Source organism: Microcaecilia unicolor, chromosome 2 (genome assembly GCF_901765095.1).
Source record: "Microcaecilia unicolor chromosome 2, aMicUni1.1, whole genome shotgun sequence".
Taxonomy (NCBI): domain Eukaryota; kingdom Metazoa; phylum Chordata; class Amphibia; order Gymnophiona; family Siphonopidae; genus Microcaecilia; species Microcaecilia unicolor.
In genome coordinates this window covers 564510964-564531160 of record NC_044032.1, presented here as the reverse complement: position 1 = coordinate 564531160, position 20197 = coordinate 564510964, and the positions used below count along the sequence as shown (strand labels likewise).

General features: G+C 41.7%; 1 protein-coding gene across 2 annotated transcripts in view; it reads right to left on the bottom strand.

The window, feature by feature from the left end:
• Positions 1–292: 292 nt before the first annotated feature.
• ZDHHC2 (zinc finger DHHC-type containing 2) overlaps positions 293–20197 on the bottom strand; it is a 144138-nt gene continuing 124233 nt past the window's right edge. For both annotated transcript variants that reach the window (XM_030192647.1, XM_030192648.1), the window contains 2 exons: positions 11621–11686; positions 293–1521 (listed from right to left, as the gene is read on the bottom strand). In XM_030192647.1, coding sequence (XP_030048507.1) covers positions 11646–11686 — 41 coding nt within the window. In that variant the 3' untranslated portion in view covers positions 293–1521; positions 11621–11645. The remainder of the gene's footprint in view (positions 1522–11620; positions 11687–20197) is intronic.

The window sequence follows — 20197 nt, the reverse complement described above, 5'->3', positions numbered from 1 at the left end:
GGCTCCGATTAGGATTTATGCATACATCTTGCTAAGCACTATTCTATAAAGATGCACAAATAAATCTTTTAGGGCCCCTTTTACTAAAGTGTGCTAGCTTATTTAGTGCCCGCTAAATGTTAAGATGCCCGTAGGAATATAATGGGCATCTTAGTGTTTAGCATATGCTAATTTTTAGCGCACGCTAAATCCACTAGCGTGTCTTAGTAAAAGGGGCCCTTAGCATGTAACTGGGGTGTGGCCATGGGAGGAGCATGGGTGGGTCAGAGCATTTACTAAAGATGCAAACAGTATTATAGAATTCAGGGGATCTGCGCCTAACTTCTGCATGAGGATTTACACCAGGTTTCAGTTGGAGTACTGTCTTTGGTTTTGAGGCCATTTCTTGGTTCAGAGGAAAGTGATTAAAATGATAAGAGGTCTGTATCAGAAGATGTTTGAGAAAAGACTTGGAGACTTGAATATGCATACCCGAGAGGGGAAATATGATGCAAACATTTAAATACTTAAATGACATTAATAAACAAACAAATCTTTTCCAAAAATGGGGAGGCTATAGAACTACAGTACATGAAATAAGCTGCAAGGAGAGAAAATTAAAAAGCAATAACAGGAATTACTGTTTTACAGAAAAGGTGGCAGTTGCCTGGAATTCTCTTCTACAGGAGGTAATGGGGACAAAAACAGTCATGGAATTCAAAAAGACGTGGGCTAAACACAAAGGATCCCTATATAGCAAGAGTATGGAATAAAAGTATAGAGCATTTCCACTCAAAGCACATCTTAAATGCTTTTCATACTTTAAAACAAAGGCATAGAGGGTGATAAACTGCATGGAGCAGCAGTTACAACATTTAAAAAAAGTGGGGGGGGGGCCTGCATGGAACAGCAGGCACATCTTTAGCCACCTTTCTAGGCAGACTGCATGGTCTTTATCTGCCTTAATTTACTATGTTACAAAGAACACATGGTAGCTGGTTTTAAATCTCAGTTTGCATGATTTAGTGGCTAACCTGTAAAGTCATACATAGCTATGGTATGGTCATCTATAATCAGCAGCAGTTCAAAGATAACACTAATACTTCATAAGGATAAATCTCACAATATATTTCATTTGATCCTTTGAGATCAAAGTTGATTTATAAAACTTTGAGAATCTGAAGTACATGGATTGGCTATATATAAGTAAGCTGATGCTTGTGCTATCAGAATATCAAATTGCTGCAAAACTGCATTAAATCCTCTCCTGACGAACATTTATGAAAACCTTCTCACCTACCAATACTCAGAATTCCAATTTCTTATCTTAACAGGATTTTGTTAGCTGAAACATCCTTTATACAATACTTAAATTCTAGTAGTTTGTTCTGTATTTCAAGCAATGGTATGGAGGATTTCAATCAGGTATTGCAGTGCTATTTTCTTCTGAGCACATCCACACAGGAATAAACAGATAGCTGGCAGATGAGACTTGATATCTGGGAGAATAACTCTTCCATCCACCAATAGATTTACACTGAACTAGAAGAGAAAACATATACATGTCCGCTAATTATTTTCACAATATTTTTATATTTCAGATAAATCTATTCAGCTATATTATAGATGACAACTGCTGCAAATAATGTACTTTAAAAACATCTTAAAGTGGTTAAAATTCTTTAAATCCTTGAAGTTTCTACATAAGATTTACATTAGAAATGTATCATGAAGTGAAGTGTCAGAATGTGGAAATAGGTAAATCCAGAAAGCAGAAATAAACATATAACTAATTATCTTTATTTGTGCAATAATAATCTATATAAATAATTCCCACCTCCAACGTTCTGAAGCTCACTCTCACTCCGTGGCAGTGAAGCACTGAAGCCCTGTACTGTTCGCTGTTCGTAGGTTAGGCTCTCAGCACCACTCACCCTCACTCAGAGACCCGCCCTCAGCCATGCCCCTCCAGACATAATTCTCTACTCCAACGTTCTAATGCAGCAACTTCCATAATTGTGTAGACCGCTGTTCCCCCATGAGTGTGTGCCCTGCCCTCGCGTCATAACGTGATGACGTCGAGGGCGAAGCACTGACACTCACCAAATGGGCTGCAAGGAGCGGAATACACATAACAAGGAAGTGTAGCTCCGCCCTCAAGTCAAAACGCGATGACGTCGAGGGCGGACCGGGAAAGGCATTGCACCTGGGGCACGGGAGACACTGACGCTAACACCCCTCCGCTGCGAATCGGAGACGTGAGTGACTAGGGCACTGGGAGCTTACCCACCAAGGAGCTGACGATACCCCCTTTTCTGCTGCGTGAGGCCCGCAAGACGCGTGAGGATCGCTCGCGACATCCCCGGCTTAGGCTGCCCCCAACAACTCGCCGGCTGCGAAGTGAGGCAGCCCGTGAGTGACTAGGGCACCGGGGGCTTACCCACTCCTGCCGGGAGGAAGGGGCGAGGGATTATACCTGGACACTGGCCCTGCTACGCTCGGACAGCGGATCCCAGAGCGACTGTCCCGCCTCCGGCATCTCAGCTGACAGTTTACCCCTGAATATGCACCAATGAGAAAGTACCCGGAAACTGAGGCTACAGGGCTCTAACTCCCTACAATCAGGGAAATCCTGGGCTGCTCAGCAGCCTGATCACAGCTCAAAAAAACCCAAACAGAAATGCATTTAAAAAATACCAGCATCAGAATTTAAAATAATAATCAACAGGGTGGCCAGCAATTAAGCTTAAAATTGTCCTGCAAATGGGGCTACAGTTTCAAAAGCAGAAAACATGAGAAGATTCAACAAACTCCTCAAACAGTCCCAAACCTTTCACCAACACATGAGAGAATATCTCTGCCTTACAATAATATTCCTCAGAGTCCTGCAGAGGGGAGATTCCTGGGAAAGACAAGTCAGTGGAATTCTCAGTCTAATGCCACATACACAGAAGCAGAGTGTTTTGGTATAAGTGACACAGATGACATCACACACACACAAAGACAAACGATGTGTCTTGGTCTCACACACTCTCTCTGTGTCTCAACGACACACAAACACTCACTTTCTCTGTCTCACCAACACACACACACACACACACCATGTCTCACACAGACAGACTGTTTCTCTCACACACACAGTCACTCTCACACACACTCTCTCAAACATACACACTCTGAGGAAAACCTTGCTAGCGCCTGTTTCATTTGTGTCAGAAACGGGCCTTTTTTACTAGTTTAATATAAAAGCAACAACTGATGAGCTTACACGTTACTATTTTAACTCCTAATACTCATATGTCACTGATGTTCTAATTAAGAGACAAGGAGGGTATTTTTGATATGATGTCCAAGTCAGACTTTGGAAGTTTTGTGCAAAACGTCCAAAAGAAAGGAGGTATAATGGAAAAAGAGCATAGACGTTTTCATATGTTAAAAAATACAGGTAATAAACTTATGTAAATAAAATGTCCAGGAAGAGTTCCACACGGTAGCACCAGAATGACTGAATTTAGAGTTAGATTGGACATCTCTTCTGTGACGCTTTCACCTAGTAAGATTCTGATTGGTTTAGGGAGTCAGCTGTTCTGTTTCAAGTTAGCATTGCTCTTGTCAGTGCCATTTTGTAAGACTGAGCAGACATTATGAGCACAGGAATGTTATTTTAATGCCAATGCGAGTAGACTATTTAATCATTTAAAGTAACAGTACAAGGGGAGTGTGTGCGAGATTGGAGCCTGCAAGCCACTGGGCAGAGCAGAGTAGAGGGACTTCTTTGATAGCACCAAAATTTGTCCTTTCCTGTCTGAGCACACCCTCAGAACCCTTATCCACACTCTTATCACCTCTGACTTAGACTATTGCAACTTGCTTCTTACAGGTCTCCCACTAAGCCATCTCTCTCCCTTTCAATCTGTTCAAAATTCTGCTGCACAACTTATATTCTGCCAGTCTTGCTATGCTCATAGTAGCCCTCTCCTCAAGTCACTTCATTGGCTCCCTAACCATTTCCGCATACAGATCAAACTCCTCTTATTGATTTACAAGTGCATTCACTCTGCAGCTCCTCAGTACCTCTCCACTCTTCTCTCTCCCCACACTCCTCCCTGGGAACTCCGTTCACTGGGTAAATCTCTCTTATCTGCACCCTTCTCCTCCACTGCTAACTCCAGACTCCATTCCTTTTACCTTGCTGCACCATATGCCTGGAATGCCGGACTTCCTGAGCCGGTACGTCAAGCTCCATCGCTGGCTATCTTCAAATCTAGGCTAAAAGCCAACTTTTTTGATGATGCTTTTAACTCCTAATCCTTACTCACTTGTTCAGTACCCATGTTTTATCATTCCCACCTTAGTAATTCCCTCATCCCTTATTTGTCCTGTTTGTAAGTCCTAATTAGATTGTAAGCTCTGTTGAGCAGGGACTGTCTCTTCATGTCCAGTGTATAGTGCTGCGTATGTCTAGTAGCGCTATAGAAATTATAAGTAGTAGTAGTGGCATCATTTGCTCTACCTCCTGTTGCTGGTATATCTGACTGGGCATGCCAAGGTTTGAGCAGGAGTGTGTGAGAGATTGGAGCCTGCAAGCCATTGAGCAGAGCAGAGTAGAGGGACTCATTCACTCCACCTCCAGATGATGACCCCACTAGCCAAGTCCTTATCCAGCCAAGGCCTCAATCCTTTCATCTATGCAGATGATATCACAATATACATCCCTTACAGAAATGGCCTAGCAGAAATCACCAACGAAATCAAGCTCAGCATGAACCTCACGGACTCATGGGCAAATGCATTCCAACTAAAACTCAACACAGACAAAACACACTGGCCAGGTTTCCACAGAGCAGCAGAAGTAGCTGCATGTACTGATGACTCTGATGGCAGTGGGAGAACCACAGGGGAGGACTCTGACACGGTGTTCACTCCTGCAAGGTCATGACCATCCCCAGCAGCTAAAGGGAGGGGGAGAGGTGGCTCCCAGAGGGGAAGGGGAGTGGTACGATGAAGTAGGGCTGTGAGGTACCTAATTTCCATGCTGTGGTGGTTGCATAGGGAGGATAGCAGTGTGTGTGCTGGTGGGAGGGGGTGGTGTAGGGTATATCTGTGTTGAGGGAGGGGAGGGTATGGGGATGGTGGATGTTAAAGCTATGGTGAGCACAAATAAATACTGCACTTAACTTTACTGGAAATTTCTCTGTATGAGTGTTCAGCGCGGACCCCAGCTGGTGTGGTCCTTGGTCAGCTCTGTGGGCAGGGGGGGTGAGGTTCATCACCCTCTTGGTCTGGCAGTTGCTGCTACTGCTGCTGCTATGTGTCCTATGGCAGGGGCTGTCATCATCCTGCGTCAAGCTGTGCAGCATGCAGCAGGCCATGAAGACCTTGGTGACCTTTTCTAGATTGTAGAGGAGCTCCACCCTAGAATGGTCGAGACATCTAAATCTATTTGTGAATTGGCCAAAAGTCTGCTCGATGATGGTCCAGGTGTTCTTATGGCTCTTTACTGTATTGCTCCTCCACCTCATTTTGGGGTTGGCAATAGGAGTCATGAGCCAGGTTCACTGGGGGTAGCCTCTGTCACCTGTAGGGGGAGCAGGAATCACAGACATGAGTGTGTATTGGCTGGTATGGGGACCTTGTGGCGTTCAGGTCAATGGATATGGGTTCTGGTGGCATCTTGAGGGAGGGGGAAGTGTGGTGGTGTTAGGAGGAGGGGAGTGGATATGGGGGTTAGGAATTCCTGTACTGTTTACCTAGGAGCCAGCTGCCAGTGATCTTCCCTCAGTCAAACCTGTGGTAGATTTCTGAGTGCTGGAGTATATAGGCATCATGGGTGGACCCTGGGTACCCAGCACACACATCCACAATCTCCTCCTGGGTATCACGAACGACCTGCATGTTCATGGAGTGATATGATTTTCTGTTCCTATAGGTGTACTCATGTGCCTGGCTTGGTGGTGGTGGAGGGGGGGGTGTCTGAGTGTGATATGTGTGCAATTGATGAGGACTATAACTGAGGGCAAGTGATCTGTGGTGTAGAACTGGGCCATGTGGTTCTAGAGGGCCTGGGAGCTAGTAGAGAAGGCAATAAAGTGTAAGGTGTGAGTGAGGAAGGCATCGAGGAACTGGGCAAGACAGTTGAAAATGGCGGGTTGGATGAGGCCTGCATTGACTGCTCGCACTGACTGAAAAGTCATGAAAGTCATGTTGATATGAATAACAAGTGTGAGAAGCAGCACTATGTAAAGGGATATCAATGAGCAGGATTGTCCAATAGAGGGTTTATTGAAGATAATTGTCTCTGGGTTTTCTTTATAGGGAGAGCTAACCTAGGGGTGGGTGGTAAAGGGGTCGGTGGAAGAAGGATGGGAGGAACTGTAAGTCCGCAGGAGGACAGAAATACATAATTATAGGAGCAGGCAGCTCTGCAAGTGAGAGGTAAGGAAGTTTTTTTTCTCTCTCCTTTTTTTAAGTCCAGATCTTAAAAAAAAAAAAAAAAAAGCAAGAAAACTTCAAAAGAAATTTGTAAATAAAAAACTTAAGATACAAAAAAGAATGATTCATATGAACCCTCAACACGGCCCATTGAAACAGACACTTAAGTGAGAATTAGCGCTGCGGGCTGGAAACTTTCAGGCACGCGTAAAAAATGAAATTACTGCCCAGGTCACTCAGTAGCTGAGCAGTAGTTCTGAACTGGCACACATTGGGTGTGCGTAGGTGCCTACGTGGCTTAGTAAAAGGGCCCCTTAAGTTTTTGATTTACAAGTCTTTTAGGAAGGTTTTATTTTTAATATTCGATGAGCTGGATTAAAAATATGTGATGATTAGAAATTGGAGACTATCAGGCTCATTTTCGAAAGAGAAGGACGCCCATCTTTCGACACAAATCGGAAGATGGGCGTCCTTCTCACAGGGTCGCCCAAATTGGTATAATTGAAAGCCGATTTTGGGCGTCCCCAACTGCTTTCCGTTGCGGGAACGACCAAAGTTCACAGGGGCGTGTCGGAGGCAGGACTTGGGTGTGCCTAACACATGGGCGTCCTCGACCCATAATGGAGAAAAAAAGGGCATCCCTGACAAGCACTTGGGACGACTTTACCTGGTCCTCTTTTTCTTACAACAAAGGCACAAAAAGGTGCCCAAACTGACCATATGACCACCGGAGAGAATTGGGGATCACCTCCCCTTACTCCCCCAGTGGTCACTAACCCCCTCCCACCGTCAAAAAACATCTTTAAAAATATTTTGTGGCAGCCTCAAATGTATGTTAGCTTTATTATCTATTGGTTTGTATGTAATAACTAACCTATGCTGTTTGACCATGCCTCTAATAATTCATTAGTGGTTTGTTCCTAACTCATGTCTTATGAAGATATTTTAATAGTTTTTGATATTCTGGATTGGTGTTTCAAGTTATATGATTTATTATATGTTTCGCCACACAGCTGTTTTACCCCCTGAAGCAGCTTCTAGTGAGGTGAAATGTGGACATTTTACAGAGTGGCACAAATAAAGCCTTTTTATCAGATTAGACATGTGTTCTGCTCTTCTTTTGACTGCTTTCTGCACTGCATAACATTTTGTTCCTCTTTTGGTGTTTCCCTGCATAAATTAGCCTGCCCTGTCCACTTCCAGTGTCACTAGCAGCAGAGACTATGGATAGGATCAAGCCACAGGGAAGGAACGGAGGGTGGGAACAGTGGAAGACAGCTCTAGTTATTGTTAATATATTGGTTTGTATTGGTCCTGTTTTTAGGTCAGTTTTTATGTATTAAGTATGTTAGATTGTAATCCACTGAAGACTGATAGACCCACAGAATTTTTAAAGAAAATAAAATACAGGGAAGGAGGGGAAAGCCAAGGGGGGGAGGGGTCCAGTGCTGTTCAACTGAAGCTTCAGGGGCGTAGCCAGACAACAGATTTTGTGTGGGCCTAGGCAAGAATTGGGTGGGCACCAAGTGTTCTACCCCCCCCCCCCCAAAAAATATATATATATCTCAGCTTGTGGGAAAACGCTTCTTTCCACCTTGGCAGCAGGCATGCACTGAAAACCGAGCAGGTGCCGGTGTCATGGAGAGTAGCGTTTTCATTACCATCAGGGAAAACTCTTCAGCTGGTGGAGCTTGGGATTCCCACCAGTTACCACTAAACATGTGCTACTGTTGGGTGGGCCTGAACCATAAATGGATGGGCCCTGGCCCTCCCAAACCCTTCACAAAAATTAAGGATAATAGGCAGACTAGATACAAAGTGATGCATTTAGGGAGTAGAAACCCACGAGAGACTTATGTGTTAGGCGGTGAGAGTCTGATAGGTACTGAGGGGGAGAGGGATCTTGGGGTGATAGTATCCGAGGATCTGAAGGCGACGAAACAGTGTGACAAGGCGGTGGCTGTAGCGAGAAGGTTGCTAGGCTGTATAGAGAGAGGTGTGATCAGCAGAAGAAAGGAAGTGTTGATGCCCCTGTACAAGTCGTTGGTGAGGCCCCATCTGGAGTATTGTGTTCAGTTTTGGAGGCCGTACCTTGCGAAGGATGTTAAAAAAATGGAAGCGGTGCAAAGAAAAGCTACGAGAATGGTATGGGATTTGCGTTCCAAGATGTATGAGCAGAGACTTGCTGACCTGAACATGTATACCCTGGAGGAAAGGAGGAACAGGGGTGATATGATACAGACGTTGAAATACTTGAAAGGTATTAATCCGCAAAAAAATCTTTTCCGGAGATGGGAAGGCGGTAGAACGAGAGGACATGAAATGAGATTGAAGGGGGGCAGACTCAAAAAAGATGTCAGGAAGTATTTTTTCACGGAGAGGGTGGTGGATGCTTGGAATGCCCTCCCGCGGGAGGTGGTGGAGATGAAAACGGTAACGGAATTCAAACATGCGTGGGATATGCATAAAGGAATCCTGTGCAGTAGGAATGGATCCTCAGAAGCTTAGCCGAAATTGGGTGGCGGAGCAGGTGGGGGAAGAGAGGTTGGTGGTTGGGAGGTGAGGATAGTGGAGGGCAGACTTATACGGTCCGTGCCAGAGCCGGTGATGGGAGGCGGGACTGGTGGTTGGGAGGCGGGAAATACTGCTGGGCAGACTTGTACGGTCTGTGCCCTGAAAAAGGCAGGTACAAATCAAGGTAAGGTATACACATATGAATTTATCTTGTTGGGCAGACTGGATGGACCATGCAGGTCTTTTTCTGCCGTCATCTACTATGTTACTATGATCTTAAGTAGGTATACAGAAAGGTGGGAATAGATACTGACACTCAAAAGACAGCTGAGCTCTAGCAAGGGTGAGATTAGAAAGTACTGAGGGGATTTTTACAAAGGCGTGGTAGCATTTTTAGTGCATTAGCGCGCCTTAGTAAAAGGATCCCTGAATGAGGAGGCATAGTTTTGTTACTTTATAATTGAGGAGGTACAAAATCAACAGACTGTTCCAGCTGGCAAAATGTCTTGCTTTCATGATGAGAACTAAATAAGCAGTCTACTGTGGTCTAAGACACACAATAGGCAAACTTACAACCCCTCCTCCTATAACAGGGTTAGTATCATCATTTACTTTGTCCAATTTCTCTTTCAGTGCAGTTTATAAAAGGGAAGACTGATATAGGAAATAATCTTCTTCCCTGATGAAGAAAATCTGATTTTGTGGGATATGAGGATAGAGATACAGTCCATTTTTTTAATATATATATATATATATATATACATATACATACACTCTGAGGACTGCGTTAAAAACCTCTGGTCTAAACATTTATGCGCATAGGGCTAGATTCTACATGAGGCACCTGAAAAAGCCACGTGAAATAAATTTCCGCCTAAGCATATTCTACAATTGGCATCTACATTTAGGTGCGGTGTATAGAATACGCTTAGTTTATATCCCAGCACCAAGAACTATGCGTATCCATTTACATCATGGAAAACATGGCATAAATATTGGCGCATAGATTTAAGCAGAGGGGCATATTCTATAACACTACCTGTAAATTTTGGAACACCCACAAAATGCCCATTTCCCCACCTATAACCACACTCTTTTTTGGCTCCATGCATTAGAATTTAGGTGCTGTGCGGTACAGAATACGCTTAACGAGTTGTGCACGTAAATTCTAATTATTGCCAATTAGTGCTCATTATTGCTTAAGTGCTGTTAAAAACACTGATTGGCTTGTTAAGCCAATTAAGTTACATGCGTCATTATAGAATATGCTTGGATTTTAGCGCGGAACACTAGGCACAATATATAGAATCTGGCCGATAATCCTTCAAATTCTATAAATGGCACCCAAACTTGGGTGCACAATTGGACGCGCAGTTATAGAACAGGGTCAGTTATGTGTATAACAATTAACATATTGGCGATAAATACTAAGCGGTGTAAGCACTAATTGATGCTAATTTGCAGTTGTACGCGTAACAAACTTATGCCCCTATTCTATAAAAAGCTCGCCAAACTTCTCTGGCATGCAAATGCAAAGGGAACGTTAACAAGGGAGAAGTATGGGGTAGGGGCATTCCAACTATTCATGTGTGCATTTGATAGAACAGTTGCATTTATGCGCCCAACTGCTGCATTTAGGCGGCATCATTTATGCCAGTCATAGAGATGGCATCAGTGGTTGTGCCTAAAGTTTGGCGTATAACTGCAGTCTTATACTAGTATTCTATGACAGATTTGGTGTGCATCTCTGCCGTTATAGAATACTAGCTTAATGTCTAGTGTTTTCGCACCTAACTTGTAGAAACTTATATAGAATTTACCCCAATATGCATAAATGCAGGCACCTATGTTATAGAATTGTCCTTGACATGACAAAATCATATTTATTTTACTTTTAACACACCTTATTTTACCACAACATGAACTAAATGTTAATGAAATGCAATGCAACTCAATATTATGCAAATTGAATAATTCTACTAGCTTTTAACTTTGCAAGCTGCATTACTCATAGAAAATCATAGCAGCTTTGAGCTGAAATTATTTTTCTTCCTAGGAGCAATAGGCTGCTTACATGTGACCCTATGATCCCAGGACCTATCTTTAAGAGGTCAGAGGTAATGTAATTCCTGTGCCTACCTCCCTCATCAAAGATCCCCCACTGCCCCAACAACAGACCCTTGGACTCTTCTGCCCTTGTAATAGGCCTCCATCCCACTCAAAGACACCCCTGAAACACCTCCCCAACAACTGAAAGAGACCCCCCACCACCACCCTACAGTAATTTTCTTCCCCTAAAGACACTACCCCTACGCCTACTGGGCTGTCCCTGGTGTCTAGCATTGGTGGAGAAGTAGCAATTCCCAGTTGCTCCTCTCCCATAGGCTGCTAGGATCAAAATGTTACCTCTGATGTTACCCTAGTGGTATTTTCATGGTACTACCAATAGGTGTCAAGCTGCCAAACAAGGGTATATGGCACCATAGGTTAGTGACTCCCACAGTAAAGGAATCTGCAGTATTTTACTGTAGCTTATTAACTATTCCTCTTAGTGTTATAATATATTACATAGGTAAGACACTTGTAACTTTCATTCAGCAGGGGGAAATTAAGCACAGTCACTATCTTGGCAAAAGTAGCAATATAAAGTCTGCCAAATACCGGTGGTGAAATAAATCATAAAACAAATACTAACCTCCTTTTCAGCAGCAATGAACAGACTATGTTTCATTTTCCATAGTTAAAGCAGGATTGCTCATACCTTAAGAAGAAAGATAAGATTGTGCAATGTAAGGTAAGAGTGTTTCTCACGTTATACATTTCCATGTTTTAAAATTGTAGATTTTCAGTATTATAAAAAGTGATTAATGAATGTCTAAGAATTTTGTAAACACCTGTATGCATTCTTGTTCCTGAACAGGGAGACTTCACTGATATTATCACTCACTGCAGGGTAATATTTCAACTACCTGCATTGATGCAAACTTCTTTGTACCAGTATTTGAAGGGAAATTATTTGAAGGGAAATTATGAGTTCCATCTCTACCCGTTTCTAATCCAATTCCCCCTTCTAACCTCATGAGACTGTCACTGGAATGCTTTATGTTTCACTTACATATTCTGATATTTATCAATATTTTCTCATTTCTGATCTGATGAAGAAGGTATTGCCTTCAGAAGCTAATAAAAAATGCATTAAATAAAAGATATCATATCCTTTGTTTTGTTTTATTTCTATTTATTACTTTTGAAGGGAACTAGGCAAGAACTTCTGCTTTTAAAACTACCAGGATGGCAAACGTACACAGAATTTACATGCACCATAATACCTATTATTTTGTGTGGACAAAATGTTGCCAGAAAAGCACATCTGTAGATCTAAGACGTAATTTACAAGCTTACTTTCTATCCCTCAATCTAAACGCACCTCTGGGAATGTCTCCTTTTAATCACAATTTGCAGACAGTTAATTTAGGATTTGAATTTTAGATTTAATTGCTTGCCTTTCCCAAATCTGAGCTCAAGGCATGTTACAGTTAAGGTACTCAAGTCATGTCCTTGATGAAGGGAGCTTACAATCTAAATTGCACCTGAGACAATTGAGGATGATGAGATGTGGAAGAAGGATTTAAACCCTGTTTTCCATGGTGTTCAGCAGCTACTCTAATCATTAGGCTACTTTACAACTCCAGTGGTTTATACCCAGTGACATTACTTTCAAAACTGCCTTCCATATTATCCAGTTCCATAATTTATAACAATATAACAACAAACAAAACAGACTATATCAATTATAAAACATGTTGCTGTTTCAGGAATTCATCAACAGGCGACCAAATATCATCATTTTCTGCAATAAACTACCTCTCTCTGTTATCACATTCTCATACTCATAAATTTGACAAACTAAACCCCACCATAACTGCACTGTTAATAAGGCATTATCTTTCCAGCTATTAACAATTAACTTCACTGCTACAGCCGTAAGAATACTTATAAACTTTGCCTGGCTTTTACTATACAGGGAAGGAACAATGAGATATCTCTAAACCATAATAGCACATGTTATCAGCATAGCCAAAGAAAAAGTCTATGTCTTATGATTATCACAGTAAGCATATGGATTAAGGTCTCTTTCTCTCATTTACACGACAAACAGCTGGAGCTAATTAACTTATTAGCACGAAAACACCTAACCGGTGTCCAAAAAGCTCTGAGCCAAAAAAAACATTGACTGAGTGGCTGATACAGACCGAACTGCACAAGTAACACCAGCCTAAAAATTCCCCCATTGATCTGGTGTCAGCTGCACCCCATCATTGTCCCAGAATTTCTTGGCTCCCAGACATTTCTTTCCCATAGTTAATAATGAATACAGTCTAGGAACAAAATGACCTAAAGACATTAACTTTCTCAACAACTTTGCAAAACCCACTCCTCAATTAGATTAAACTCCCCAAATACTTATGAAGTGAATAAACTAACTGCAAGTTGGAAAAGAAATTTCTCGCTGACAAACGATACTCCTCACAAAGCCTGCCAAAGGATTTAAATTGCCCATCTAATACCAGATGCTACAAAGTCCAAATGCCACACTTCTGCCAGAGGTTCCATTCAATTGACTGCCCACTCACACAAGGGAGTTTTTTTTGGACACAGAACCCTTACAGTCCACCTCCTACTGCAAAATACCCAAAGCCACAAGAGTGGAATAAATCACTGAATGGCTTGCAAACCTATGAATACAGGTAATCCCAGGGGCAACAGACAGAGGTATAGGCTGAGACACTCTTCCTCTAAGCGAAGCCAAATAGGTAAATCATCTGACACAACAGATGTAAACCGAGCCCCCATCCCCAATATATGCACTAAATGATATTTCCTAAAGTCAGGAAATTGAACTCCTCCCATATCGTTAGTGAATTTCAGCTTTTCTAAGCTATGCGAGGGGGCTTATAGCCTACTAATTTCTGTTCCAGTACCGGTTCAGAGCACATGGAAGCAAAAGGGGAATAGCACTCAAAACATAATTAATCTTGGGTACAACAGTCATCTTAATGGTTCTAACCTATCCCACCATGACAAAAATTATGGAGACCACCCAGAAATACACTCTTCAACAATCCCAACCAAGTCCTTCTCATTCCTTGTCATCATTTCATAAAAAGACGAGCAAAAATGGACTCCCAAATAAGTAAAATTGTGAATAATGCTTTATGCCACATATTATGATACAATTTAAGGAGTATTAAATGTAATATTTTGAAGTTATTCAATGGCAGCTAAACAAAATTAGAAAGCTTCTCTCTCATTTGTATTTTTAATGAATTTCTGAACAGTTGTGACTATTTAAAGATTTTAAAAGCTCTTTCTACCTTTAATCAGAGCATCGTATATCACACTGGTGCACATAAAAACTAATCTTCAGGAAAAACATTTTATAGAGATGGTTTTGGCTGCAGCGCCAGTTGGGTCTTCTGAGCCCTCTGCTGTCTCAGAGGGAAGTGAGAGCCCTGATTTGATTGGGAAGAGTGGGAAGGAGGAGGATAGCTATATCTTTGAGAGTAATAGGGTCTCCTTTTCCCTCCACTCTGGTAGTTCTTGAAAGAGGAAGCTGGATAGGAAGTGGGCCTGGAGAAGGTCTTAAGGGTATCACTGTGTTTAACAAGGATAGCAGCCTTTTTAACCTTATTACTGAAGAGATTCTCTCCCAATGGCACAACATGTCAGCAAGCTTTTCCTGCATGTCATATTTTAGGTCTGAAGCCTGGAACCATGTGAGCCTCTGGGTGTCAATGCTCATTGCAGAAGCTCTCAATGCCATACCAAAAATATAAACTACTCAGACCATGTATTTTCTACACTTCTTCCCTTTACCCACTAGTGAATGTTGCTGCTCAGTCTTCTTTTGAGAGGAAGTGTCAGCAAACGTCTTAATATTACACCCAATGTTCTACAATTACATATCCACGAAGAGCTGGCAAGAAACAATGTGGGAAGTGAGTGTAGCATTCTGAAAAATGTTTCTTCCACAGAGTTTCCAGTGTTCAAGTTTCTCTGCCTGGGGGCACTGATAAGCAAATCTTGAAACCATCGGCCCTTTCGAGAGTGGATTCAACCACCATGAAATCGTTAGGAAGCTCCTGCTTCTCAAACCCAGGAGCCTTCTGAACTCTGTACACAGAGTCAACCTTCTTATTACTAGTAGATCTCCCACATTCTGATCTGCATATCCTTGAGAATTCTGTGAATGGGCACTGTCACCACATTCTAGGGAGGGTTCGGGATCATGGAATTGGAAGATGTCCAGTTTTTCTGCCCTGGGCTCCTTCTTTGTCTGTCAAAATCAGTTAATGACAGTTCCTCATGAAGGGATTTCCTTCTTTCATGTGGTGGAAGCATATCTGATAGTAAGCCAGATAAATCTCCTTCACACAATACCTTTGGCTCAAAATCAAAATCTCTGGATTGCTCAGTCAGACCCTGAAAAATACTCCAGTGAAGAATTCTGGGTCTCTGCCGTCTCAACCTACTGATATCAGGGTTAGGCCTTGGATGAGGGCACCGAGAAACTAAGAATCTCTGATGGCTCAGCAAAGCTTCCTCTCCAGATGCACTGGAGATTGACAACAGTGTGGCTTATCTAGTCCCCAATATCCTTCAAGGCCTTGGTGGTGATGTCTCCCTGGCATGCAGTGTGAGAGTCTTAAGGATCCACTGGATGTCTCTCTGAATCAAGATTAAATAGCACTGAAGCCGCAGCATTATGCCAAGAAATGAAACACTCCATCTACTTGTCAAATCTCCTCATGAGCTGCTGTTCCAAGCCTGCTAGCCACAAAAGCATGAGGAATACAATAGGAGTGGCTATGTCATGAGTCAACTGAGGAATATCAGATGCCAGGTCTCAGATCCTCAGAGGCTGTTGTGCCTCCTCTAATACCAAGGAGGATGAGCAGTCTTCCTGTCAAGGGTGATTTGAGTACTCTGACCTTAGTGCCATTTGTAGTGTGCTCCATCGAGATATGATGTTCACATGCTCTGGCCTCTACCTGGTTGTCAGCATCACAAGCCCTCAGCATCAATGAAGTTGAGGTCAAATCCTGCCTTTTCTTTGGGTGGGACTTGGATGATCAATAATTACCAATAGCCTCTATTGATGCTTGATGGTGAGAGTAAATGATGCATTCTTGATGCCAGTGCATCATCAGCATCTGGTAGAGCTCTGGGACCCATGAAGACTGATGGTTCTGATACCAAAGTTGATGGTCCAGACTTCTCAGCACCAAAAATTCATTTGTGCTGCTTTTCTTGGACATTTGTAAACACAATTTACAATGAGAGGGATCTAGGATAGCTCCTAGGCATTACAGGAACCGAGTGCACCTCTTAAAGCCACTGGAGCTTTGTACTGGCACATACTAGGGGTAACTGTATATAAACACATAAATGTCAGTATTCTAGTCATTTATGTGCCTATGTAGACACATGCGTAAAACGGCCATTTTCCGCAAACGATTGAAGACTCATCTCTTTGAGAAAATTTACTGCAAGGATCAAAACACATGAACTCCATGCACACTAATAGAAATGCATCAATACACTCTCTTCTGAATTCTCTTCCCCCATATTTTCTCCACACTTAAAAATCTACCCACAGATAAAATTGTAATACCCTAACGATCTCCTGCTATTGCTCGATCGCCCTATCATTTCCCCACTGTTACATTCCATAGTTTCTATGCCCCTAATGATGTTTTGACTTGACTTTGTCTTCCCATAACTCTTCACAATGTAACCCATAATTGTACTGTAACAAATTGTATTTCCATCTTTCACAATGTATTGTAAGCCACACTGAGCCCGCAAATAGGTGGAAAAATGTGGGATATAAATGCAATAAATGAATAAATAAATAAATATACGAGGAGTGGAGGAGTGGCCTAGTGGTTAGGGTGGTGGACTTTGGTCCTGGGGAACTGAGGAACTGAGTTCGATTCCCGGCCCAGGCAGCTCCTTGTGACTTTGGGCAAGTCACTTAACCCTCCATTGCCTGCCGCATTGAGCCTGCCATGAGTGGGAAAAAGTGCGGGGTACAAATAAAAAAAAATATATATATATATATATAAGTATGCGCCATGATGCAACAGGGCACATTTTGCAGGCAGGCATTCACATGGGTGGAATTTGGGCAGAGTGCACGCTAACATGCATAGATTATAGAATCTTATAATCTATGCATATTCTTTTGTAAATTAGATATGAACGTTTACACCAGTTCTATGGCTGGTGTAAATGCCCATACCTGCAAAGCAAGCACATGTAAGTTGGCATAAGCTAGTATTCTATGAAGAAAAATAGGCTTCAAATAAGCGCTTTCCTGATGCCTAAATCTCAATGCCCCCTATAAAATTACCCTCATTGTCCGGAAAAGCTGAGGTGAAACCAAACAACTTGATTTTGACAAAAAAAAATAGCTTGACTGGGAGCTCGAGGCTCTCAACAAAGGCCTACTAAGAGCTTAGCGCAAAAAAAAGAGGAAACTTGAAAATGGTTGAAAACTTATGTAAGACACAAGTAAGAAGAAGTATGAATGACATTAACAAGACAATGTACAAACAATTTACAAAAATTGACTTTAAACAATAAGAAGTCTAATTTGATGTGATCTCCAGCAATGTGCGACCAACTAGCTCCATGGAAAGATGATAAATGAGGTGGTCCTGCACAACAGTGGAATGTGGGAAGTGACATGCATGCACAATGAAGTGGCTTAAAAGCTTCTAGTAATTGCTAAGCTGGAGAAGCTCTATTGATGATGTCACCCATGTTGTGGGGACTTGCTAGATTGTTTGTCCTTGGAAAAATATCTTGTCTTCCCATGTTTTCAGCAATGCTGGGTACTGTAGTTAACTACATACTTTTCAGTAATTAATCCAAAAAGTCTAACTAAAAGTACTTTGATTGGATAAAATAAAATGCACTGGGATTGGATGGATGGATAGAAGCATTGTGACTGGATGGATAGGAAAGAAGTACTAGTCTGTGATTCGATAAAATGAGAAACTGTACTGTGATTGGATGGACAGGAAGGAAGTACAAGTCTGTGATTTCATAAAATGAGAAACTGCACTGGAGACATTTCTTTGTGTATTGGCATAGCTAGTGTTTATTGTTGATTTAGGAATAAGTTACTGTTTAAATAAGCCAGAATGAATAGTTTAGTAATGAGGGAATTTTAAGAGAAACTGAAATAGAAAAGTGATAAACCAGATGAGAAAATCTTGTAACGAACTGTAAACTGTGGGATACAAATGTAACAAAAAATAATAATGATAATAAATTCTGTGTACAATGTGAGATTGGTGGCAATATCATTTCAAGCATTAACTTCATCAAGCTTCTCAAGATGAGTATTGTAAGCTGCTGCTGCCACTGATAAGTGTCTCATTTTCACATAAAGTTTGCTTATATGGCGCTGCTTTGCCAGGTTAAAATGTGGCAACAGTACATATTTCACCAACTGCTGCAATTTGTTAAAATGCCGTTGTGATTTATAACTATATGACAAATGATTTAAAAATCGAAGTCAAATCCTGTTGCAATTCAGTTGTTATGTAAAAATTAAAGAAAAAAATGAAATGAAAAATTACTAAAATATCTCTCCCTTAATTGCAGTCCTTCATTTATGCATTACATTCTCTTCAATGAGACTAAGGATATTTAGTCTAACTTCCATAAATTAAGTTATATGCAAAACACTGCATTAAAACAGGAACATCCTAGTCATCATGCACGGTTCAAGGCCATGCAGTCAACAATGGCAACAAAGAATGGCATGAAGCGGAGTGCTGAAGGAGGTGATCAATCCAAGCAACCAGAGCCACTAGCAAAAAAACTATCCAAATTCCACTCAACTGATCTCTGCCCAGACAAGGAACTATTTCACAGAAACAATTTGATCATGAAGTCTTGTTGATGACTGCAGAAGATATGACGCTGTTTGCGAAAGTTGAACAAAGTGCCCTCGGAAAGTTTTGCCAGCGATGTATGCCTGCTGTCTAACCACCAAGTAGAAGCAATCTAACACGAAACTTAAACGAATTGTATAAAATTCACAAGCACTTGCTTATTACAGAATTACAACAGGTGGAATGTGTTTCTGTAACAGCAGATCTTTGGAGCAGCCACAAGTACAGTTTTCTTGGAATGACCGTTCGTTACATAAACAAGGAGACACTATTGCACCATTCCCATACTTTGGCTGTTCAAAGGTTTAAACATTCCCACACTGGGAATAAGCTTGCTCAAATGATGGCTGAACTGTTTGTGGAATTCCATATAACAACTAAGATCATCTGCTGTGTTACTGACAATACAGCAAATGTTACAAAAACCTTGCATCTTCTGAATGACATTTGCGCCGGTGGCAATGAAGAGAACGGCAGTTCATGCTCAACAAAGTCCAACAGCCAGTCACTTTCCGAGCCAGAGGTGGTCCAATCTTCTGATGTTGCATCTCTGATGCAGTCAAAGATGAATTATACGCTGATGACATTGAGGCACGTTTCAAACCTCTTAGCCTTCCAAAGTTCCATAGAAACCTATGGAACTTTGGAAGGCTAAGTGCTTTGAAAATGAGCCCCATTGTCTCTAACTGGTTTCACAAGCACAAGAGATGTGTCAATCACACACTCAATCTTGTAGTAGCTGTTGACAGCCATGAAGGATGAAAAGATTTAAGCTACAAGTGAATGTTTGACAGTGTCATTGGGAAAGTACAGGTTCTTAACAATGCAATCGGAGTACCAAATATGCAGATGTTGTTGAAGGGGTGGCTGGTCTTTCATTCCTCAATCCAACCTGCATATGGTGAGTTTCAGATTAGTTTTAGCCATCAGTCAACTGGTTACAATTGAAGTGGAAAAGACACGAGAACATCAACAAAAAATAAGACTAGAACTGATGACTGATACTAAGATGGTGTTCATGAGGAACTATATCTACCTCATGAAGCCACTGTCTGCCGCAAATGATATTCTGCAAACTGAAAATGACTGCTATATTCCCACAACAATGGGAATTCAGTCAAAATTATAGAGATTGGCTGATGATGTCAACTTGGATAAGACAATGCAGCCATCAATCACAGCTCTGGCAAAAGGAAATGCTTCAAAATTTGGTCCACTATTTAAAGAAGATGACTACCATATTGCAACAATGCTTGTTTCGAAGTTCAAGTTGAGATATCTACCAGAACAAAAATGGTATG